At 46.7% G+C, this 8,203-nt stretch overlaps 2 protein-coding genes across 2 annotated transcripts; both read right to left on the bottom strand.

Annotated features, from left to right (window-relative positions):
- Positions 1-1,307: 1,307 nt before the first annotated feature.
- Positions 1,308-2,588, bottom strand: LOC121767050 (muscle M-line assembly protein unc-89-like). Its single transcript, XM_042163254.1, has one exon. It carries the CDS (start codon positions 2,586-2,588, stop codon positions 1,308-1,310), a length of 1,281 nt encoding a protein of 426 aa, XP_042019188.1.
- A 399-nt stretch (positions 2,589-2,987) lies between these two features.
- On the bottom strand, positions 2,988-7,537 carry LOC121767049. Its single transcript, XM_042163253.1, has 4 exons — positions 7,475-7,537; positions 5,238-5,386; positions 4,267-4,480; positions 2,988-3,116 (listed from the first exon to the last, which is right to left on the bottom strand). Exons 1-4 carry the CDS (start codon positions 7,535-7,537, stop codon positions 2,988-2,990), a joined length of 555 nt encoding a protein of 184 aa, XP_042019187.1.
- Positions 7,538-8,203: the final 666 nt, after the last annotated feature.

The raw sequence follows: 8,203 nt of genomic DNA, 5'->3' as shown, positions 1-8,203 counted from the left end.
CAGTGGGGGGGTGGTCACATATTTCTCCTGCTCCTTCGGGGGGCAGGGCTGGGTGCAGGTGGTTCCTCAGGTTCGTCTTCCTCGGACTCTTCCAGATCATCTTCTTCTTCCTCCGTCACCGATGGTTCATCAGTTCGGCCTCCATGGCCACTTGCTCCGGCTACATTCTCTAGTTTTCCCTTCGCTAACTCCCTCAAGATACTCTCCATCACATACGCCAATCGGGTCAACTCTGTTCGTACCTGCCTATTCTCCTCTGCCATCTCTGCCACTGCTTTCTCCAGAGTTGCCTGCCGTTGAGCTTGTACTTGTGCGCCTCGACCTGCTGGAACTCGTCCAGCGGGAACAGCCTCTTCTTCCATGCCATAGAAACGCGGGACTCCTTCCCTGAGGTAAACAGTGTTGGTGCGTACCAAAAACGGCGTATCAAAAAGGCCAGGGGGATCCACCATATACATGGGCGACAAGTCTTCACCCTCCACTCAGTCGATGTTATTTCTCACAAAAGTTCCCAGTAAATGGCAGAGAGAAATATTTCTCGCAGGATGGGTGGCAACGAGGTTGCATTGGTACGCGGTCCAGAACCCCAGATGTAATCTTTTTCCGCGCTTAGCGCACCAAAGGAGGTAGAGTTCTATCATTGACGTCCAGACGGCTGAATTCGACTGCCCTAGCAGGTTGAAATCCAAATAGAGTTGGACAAGGCGCAGAATAGGATTGTTGAAATGTGTGGAGCAGGATAATGTAGATGTAAATTGCCCAACCGCCGGGTGAGTCAACTCCTCCCAAGCCTCCCGGGGTTCAAATTCAATGTGTCTTCGGGGGATTCCCCTCTCCCGACTCCTCCACTCTGACCCTATGGCTTCCTCCAGACTACACATGCCTAGCCTCACTGTCCACTCTATCAAACTCATGCGCACCTCTCTCCCAAACAACCTAAAGCTTATCGACTCCTCGTCCAAATCTGTAGTAACCTTGAAACGAAATGTGGTGAAAAATTCCTTCGCTAGCCTAACAAGTATATTGGGGTCCCTATTCTCCAGCAACCAATCGAATCCCAGAGCACGCATATATGATAGAAAAGGTTCACGGACACTTAGCTCATCAAGGGAAGGAAAATGGAGTACCTTCCCGCTTTTAATTTGTTTGCTGCCCTCATCCTTATCGTCGAACGTATCTTGGAGCTTCTGGGTGTTGTACAGCTTCATCTCGTTCATCAAATCATCTGTGAGCTCCACTTCCCATCTCCTGTATCGTAGCCATTCCACCGGAGGATGTGTCAATTCGCGGTGGTAGTCGGGAAGCTGCTAGGTGCTGTGTTCTTCTTCCTCCAGGGAGATGTCGCTTTCGGACCCTGACTCTTCACTGGCAGTATATTCGTTGTCGCTCGACTCCCTTCGGTGCGGTGAGGCTCTCTGATCTGGTTCCTTGATGACGACGTCGATGTTGACTGTGCGTTGTTTTTTGCTGCCTGGCTTCTTCTTAACAGGGGCTTTCCCCTTTCTTTTCCTCTCCTCTCGGTACTTGTCCTCATCTCTTTCTTCATCTTCTTCCGGTTTCTTCTCTGCTTGGGTTGAAGGCTTGTCCTGGGCAGTAGGGTGTGTCTCCACGCGGGTATGGATATTGTCATCTCTTGGCTCTTTGTGACCTACTGACTCAGATGCGAGGTCCAGACCTTCAGCCATCTTATCAGTCCCCTCTCTCTGGTCACTCGGCGTTGGTGAGACCACTTCGGCGGCCGTCGAGGCATCCTCCAAGTCAGTAGCTGATAAGGATTCCTCCCCAGGTTTTGTAGGAGTGGTCCTCTCCTCTTCACTTAAAACCTCCACTGGATCTGCTGTTGTGTTTGCCTTCACCTTGCTGGATGTCCACTTCCTTAGGCATCTTTGCGACACTCTCGTAGGCTTCGGCCGTTCTGCCTTTGGATCGCTCTTCAACACTAACTTCCTTTTTACTGCTTCCAGTTTCGACACTGGAGGTGCCACTGGTGCTGGTACCTCTGTTCTTGTTACTGTCTCCTCATTCTCAATGCGTGCTTCACTCTCCCCTGCATCTGGCTGGGGTGTTACTGACATTGTCTCTTCTTCTCTGGTTTGCCTCTCTTCCACTTCGTCTACTGGCTGGTGGGCTTGGCCTTCTGGTTCGTTTCCTGTACCGGATACTTCACCTTCTCCGACTGTCCTCGATGCAAGGCCTAAATCCTCAACCAACATGAAAGTGTCATCTTCCTTCCTATTCACCTCATCTAAAATCATCTGAAATTCATCATCAGTCATGATGCCTTGTTTCTTGGCTGTTTCATTCAGATCTATTTCTTCTCTTGCCATTTCTTGGGGAATGGGCTCCGCTACCGGCGTCCTCTCTGGTTCATCTCCTCCCTCCCGACTCAGCTGCTCCTTGCTCCCTTCGGGTCGCTTTGTTGGTGAGTCGGGGAGGGTTTCGAGGGTTCTGATGGTGCGACTGTCGCGAAAGACTCCCTTTCTGCGGAGGTTGTTGAGGAAGTCGGAATAGATGATGGTGGTTGTACCGTGGGTTGCACACTCATTTCTGATGTAGGTACTACCGAGGTTGTTCCGGTCATGCCCCATTTGCCTTCGATTCGGCTAAAACCTGCCAACTCAGCCGCCCAATCTCTAGTCGGGTCCTGCTGTCTGAGGAACTCTGTCATGACGTCCAAAAAAAACCATAGCCGGAGTCTGAGGAACCGGTTCTTGTGGTTGTGGGTTTGGCGGCCGCTCTTCCGTCGGCGGTTGCAATTCTAAGGTTTCATCCCGTCGGGTTGATAGGGGTTTCTCCGCGGTCTGTTTTCTTGCCATTTTTTTCTTCCCCATGGCTTGAATCAGTGATTTTTGGTGGTAATGTTGGTGTCGATTTCTGGTGGAGAACGATGGTAATTTTGGAAGAGAGGAGGGAGGTAAGGGTTTGCGAAATGAAAGGGAAATGGACGGTTGGGTTATTAGTGTAATAGAGAGGTTGAGGGTTTGTAATCAGCTACAGACGGTTTCCAGGTCACGCTGCTTCACGTGAGAGACGGTTGAGAGCTCTGCCTCTTGATTGGACATCGCCTGTCCTTTCTCTGCACACGCGTTCTCCCAGTCGCTGTCCTCCCTGCAAAGCTGGAACAAACACCCAAATTCAAATTACACTCCATCCCTTTCAAATCTTCCTTTTTAACATTTTTCCCCCATATTTTCCTAGAATGGTAACAAAGTAAAGAGGACACTTAAATACAATTGAGAATTTCACCAACTTGGTGTTTTTGTGATTAGTACGTACTCCAATTAATATTTAAGGTCCGAAAATATTTTTTTTGGATTTTAATTTTTTTAAAGCATGCGGAAGAAAAATTAATTAATTAATTAACTACCACATATTTACAATATTTACAATTTCTTTAGGTAATTTGGAATTCTACTTGGCCAGCATATGCAAGCTTTGCTAAAAGAAAACTGGCTCAGTGGAACTCCAAATTCCTATCCTACCAGTCAGTATGCAATCTTAGTATGTGGTTGTAGTGAAATCTCATCCACTACACCCACATCACTGTTATCCCTAAATACCTTCAGCCTATGTCCATTTACGATAAAAGGTTCAGAGTTAGGAATACTCCCTGAAATCTCCACTGCTCCATTGGAACGAAGTGCGGTTATGACATAGGGTCCTGTCCACTGATTTGAGCTAACCAGGCATTAGCTTCAATCTTGACTGGAAGAGTAGTACTTTCTGGCCAACATGAAGGTCTTTGGTCCTTAGATTTCTGTCGTGCCACAATTTAGTTCTCTCTTTATACCACATGGCGAAATCAAATGACTCCAATCTAAGTTCCTCTAACTCCTGTAGTTGCAGCTTCCTTTCCTCCTCACAGGCTTTAGCATCCATATTAACTTGTTGTACTGCCTAGTATGCTCGATGTTCGATCCCTACTACTAAGTAGCACATCTTCCCAAAAACGATTCTGTATGGGGACATCCCTATGGTGGTTTTGTAGGCTGTCTGATACGCCCACAGAGCATCATCTAACCTTACAATCCAATCCTTCCTAGAAGGGTTGACGGTTTTTTCTAGTATGTTATTTATTTTTCGATTAGAGATTTCCGCTTGACCGTTCGCTTGTGGGTGGTAGGGGCTAGATAATCTGTGGTGCACACCGTACTTCTTCATCAAGGCTTTGATAGTGCGGTTACAGAAATGGGTTCCCTGATCGGATATGATGGTCCTTGGTACTCCAAACTGACTGAAAATATTACTCTTGAGGAATTTGGCTACCTTTTTCGCTTCGCACGTGCTCGTGGCCTTGGCTTCTACCCATTTAGAGACGTAGTTAACTGCAACTAAAATATACAAGTTTCCATATGATGAGGGAAAAGGCCCCATGAAATCCATCCCCCATATGTCAAACAGCTCGTAGACAATAACCGGTACTTGTGGTATTTCATCTCGTGCAGATATCCCACCGGTTAGTTGACAACGCTCGCAACTTCTACAGAATTCATAGGCATCTTTGTTGAGGGTTGGCCAATAAAATCCGCTGTTCAGAATCTTTCTTGTCGTTTTCTTGGGACCGAAATGCCCTCCACATGCCAAGGAGTGGCAATGTGTCAATACGTCCCTCTGCTCCCAGTCAGAAATGCATCTTCTTATCACTTGATCTGCTCCTACCTTCCAAAGGCATGGGTCATCCCAAAAGTAGTATTTTGCTTCACTCTTGATCTTCATTCTTTGAGCTTTGGTGATGGTTGGTATTTCTAGAAGCTCCCCTGAAACTAGGTAATTGGCTAGGTCCGCAAACCATGGCTCTTGCCCAACCTTTTCTTTCCCTTTAGTGTGACATCCTGGCCAGTAAGCTTCATTACTTCTTCCCAATTAATTTTCCTAACGGCAAAAATCACTTTGCACAAGTGCTCCTCTGGAAACCGGTCGTGTACCTCTTCGCTGCTCCCATCTTGCACTATTCTGCTCAAATGGTCCACTACTTTGTTCTCGACCCCTTTCTTATCTTCCACCTCCCAATCAAATTCTTGTAACAGGAATACCCATCGAATCAAATGGGGTTTCGATTCTTTCTTGGCAATCAGGTACTTAATGGCCGCATGGTCAGTATAGACGATGACCTTGGATCCCAACAAGTACTGCCGAAACTTCTCGAATGAATACACCACGGCCAACATCTCCTTTCAGTGGTGTCATAATTCCTTTGGGCCTGATTCAATGTTTTAGATGTATAGAAAATCACATACCTTTTCCCTTCGATTTTCTTACCCAGAACAACTCCCACCGCGTAATCACTGGCGTCACACATCACTTCGAAAGGGTAATCCCAGTCAGGAGCCCGGATAATTGGTGCAGATATCAGCTTTTCTTTGAGAAGGTTTAAAGCAGTCTTGCACTGTTCATCAAAATTGAACTCCACCTCATTTTGAAGAAGTCTGGTAAGGGGTTGGGCGATCTTGGCGAAGTCCTTAATAAATCGTCGATAAAATCCTGCATGCCCTAGAAAACAACTTATTTCCTTCTGGTCAGTAGGGAATGGCAACTTGGATATGACGTCCACTTTGGCTTTATCTACCTGGATACCTCTCTCCGACACCACGTGTCCTATGACGATCCCCTCTGTGACAATGAAATGGCACTTTTCGAAATTTAAGACCAGACTTTTTGCTTGACACCTCTCCAGAACTACGACCAAGTGATGAAGGCTTGAGTCGAAAGAGTCTCCGTAGACTGTAAAGTCATCCATGAATATTTCTATGCACTCCTTGATCAGATCAGAAAATATGCTCGTCATGCATCGTTGAAATGTACCCGGAGCATTGTACAGACCGAATAGCATGCGTCTGTACGCGTAGGTTCCAAATGGGCAGGTGAAGGTGGTTTTATCCTGGTCCTCAGGGTCCACTTAGATTTGAAAATACTCGTTGTACCCATCTAAAAAACAAAAGTACTTCTTCCTAGCTAGTCGCTCCAACATCTGATCGATGAACGGTAGGGGGAAGTGGTCCTTCCTGGTTGCGGCGTTCAGTTTGTGGTAATCTATGCACATACGCCAACCAGTGACTAACCTTGTTGGTATCAGTTCATTCCTTTCGTTTTGAACCACTTGAATCCCGGACTTCTTAGGGACCATGTGAATGGGGCTGACCCACTCGCTATCGGGCACCGAATAAATAATTCCTAACGACAGCAACTTCAAGATTTCCTTCAATATCTCCTCCCGCATGTTAGGGTTCACCTTCCTCTGCGAGTCTCGATGTGCTTTTGCTCCTTCTTCTAGCCTAATGTGGTGCATGCAGACATCAGGGCTTATTCCCACCAAATCTGTAAGGCTCCATCCAATTGCTCTTTTGTTCTTGTCCAGCACATTCAGTAGCCTCGTCTCTTGCTCCTTCGTAAGACTGCTGCTGATGATCACCGGGTAGGAGTTCTCCTCTCCCAGAAAGGCATACTTCAGATTTGCTGGCAGTTTCTTCAGCTCGACTTGTGGGGAAAGTGAGTTTTCAGGTAGAGGGTTTTTTTCTGTATCTCCCTCTTTCTCTACTTCACCATCCGAGAATTCCCTTGTACTGGTTGGTAGTTGAGCCCATGCGGCTCCAATAAACTCTGATTTCTGACAAAACTTCTTAATTGCTCCTTCTATCTCTTCATCAGTCAACCCTTGGCCACTGATCAGATCGCACCAAGCAGCCGCTTCTACATCAGCTTGTCCATAAACATCTAACGCTTGGAGTTTTTCCTGCAATAATTCGGTCTCAAGAAAATCTTGGAGTAGGGGGTTAATTTCATCAACATAGCACAAATTTTCAGAATCGATAGGTTTCTTCATGGCCTCATTGATATCAAAAGTAAATTTCTCTCCATTAAAATCAATTTAAATTGTCCCCTCAGCCATGTCCACGATTGTCTTAGCTGTTCTTAAAAATGGTCTCCCTAACAATATACCGCTAGACTCCCTAGCCTCAGACTCACTCATTTTGATCACATAGAAGTCAGCAGGATAAGTAAAATCATGTACTCTCACCAACACATTTTCTAACACACCCTCAGGATTGATGCATGATCTAACAGCCAGTTGGATTAACACCCTAGTGTTCGACAACTTTACTCCCTTCAACCGGTTATAGATTGACAATGGCATAACATTTATAGATGCTCCCAGGTCACACATTGCATGCTCGACTTTCACATCTCCTATAGTTATAGGTAGAGTGAACATACCTGGGTCGGCTCTCTTGGGTGGTAGCTTTTCTTGCACGATTGCTGACGCTATCCCTTCCACCATGATCTTTCCATCCTCCTGGGCTTTCCTGGCTATGAATTCTTTGATAAATTTTCCGAGCGGGGGTAGCTTCACGGCTTGGAGGAATGGTATGGTGACATCCAGCTTCCCAAAAATCGACATGTAATCCACAGGGTTCTCCTTCTTCCTCTTGGTCACGAAACGGTAAGGGAATGGTTTCTTTCCTTTCTCTTCGTCCACCTGCCCTTCAACAGCATCTTCGGAGTCTTTCTTGGGCACGTCCTGGGTTGGAGTCTCCTTCATGGGTTTTGCTTCCTTAGGCCGGTCTTCCCTGGGTTGTACGCCCTTGGTTTCACCTTTTCCCTATGGTTCCTCACTCAAGAAAAACAGATCCTGCATTTGAGGCATAGGTATGTTGAGCTCTCCTTCCGAGACGACGTCTCTCAGTATCTCCGTCCCACTAGGCTCTCCACTGGGCTTCCTCAGTTGGGGTCCCTCATAGGCAGTACCGGACCGCAATGTGACCTTACTCACATTTACCTTTTCGGGTACATGGACAGTAGACGGGAGTTTTCCCGAGTTTGCTTTCAATTCACCCATCGAACTCGCCAGTTGGGCTACTTGTCTATTCATCGTATCCATGTTCGCCTTATGCTCCTTCTGGGAATTTTGCATCCCCTGCACGACTTCATTACGGGATTGCAATTCACCTTTGATAGTTTGCTGCGAAGCGAGCATTTCTCCCATCATGTCCTCCATAGATCTCCTTAACCTGTTGGGATACTGGAACTGATTCGGTCATTGGTGCTGGATACACTGGGTGTTTTGGTTATGCTGGTAATTCTGGATGTTTTGCTGGTTCTAGTTAGGTGGGTATTGGTTATACTGGGCAAGAGAGTTGTACTTGTCTTGGTGATATTGATTCTGGTTTTGGCTCGGGAACTGGTTCTGGTTCTGCTGGTGTTGGGG

Source organism: Salvia splendens, chromosome 15 (genome assembly GCF_004379255.2).
Source record: "Salvia splendens isolate huo1 chromosome 15, SspV2, whole genome shotgun sequence".
NCBI lineage: Eukaryota > Viridiplantae > Streptophyta > Magnoliopsida > Lamiales > Lamiaceae > Salvia > Salvia splendens.
The sequence above is the reverse complement of the archived record's forward strand: the minus strand, read 5'-3'. Positions and strand labels throughout refer to the sequence as shown.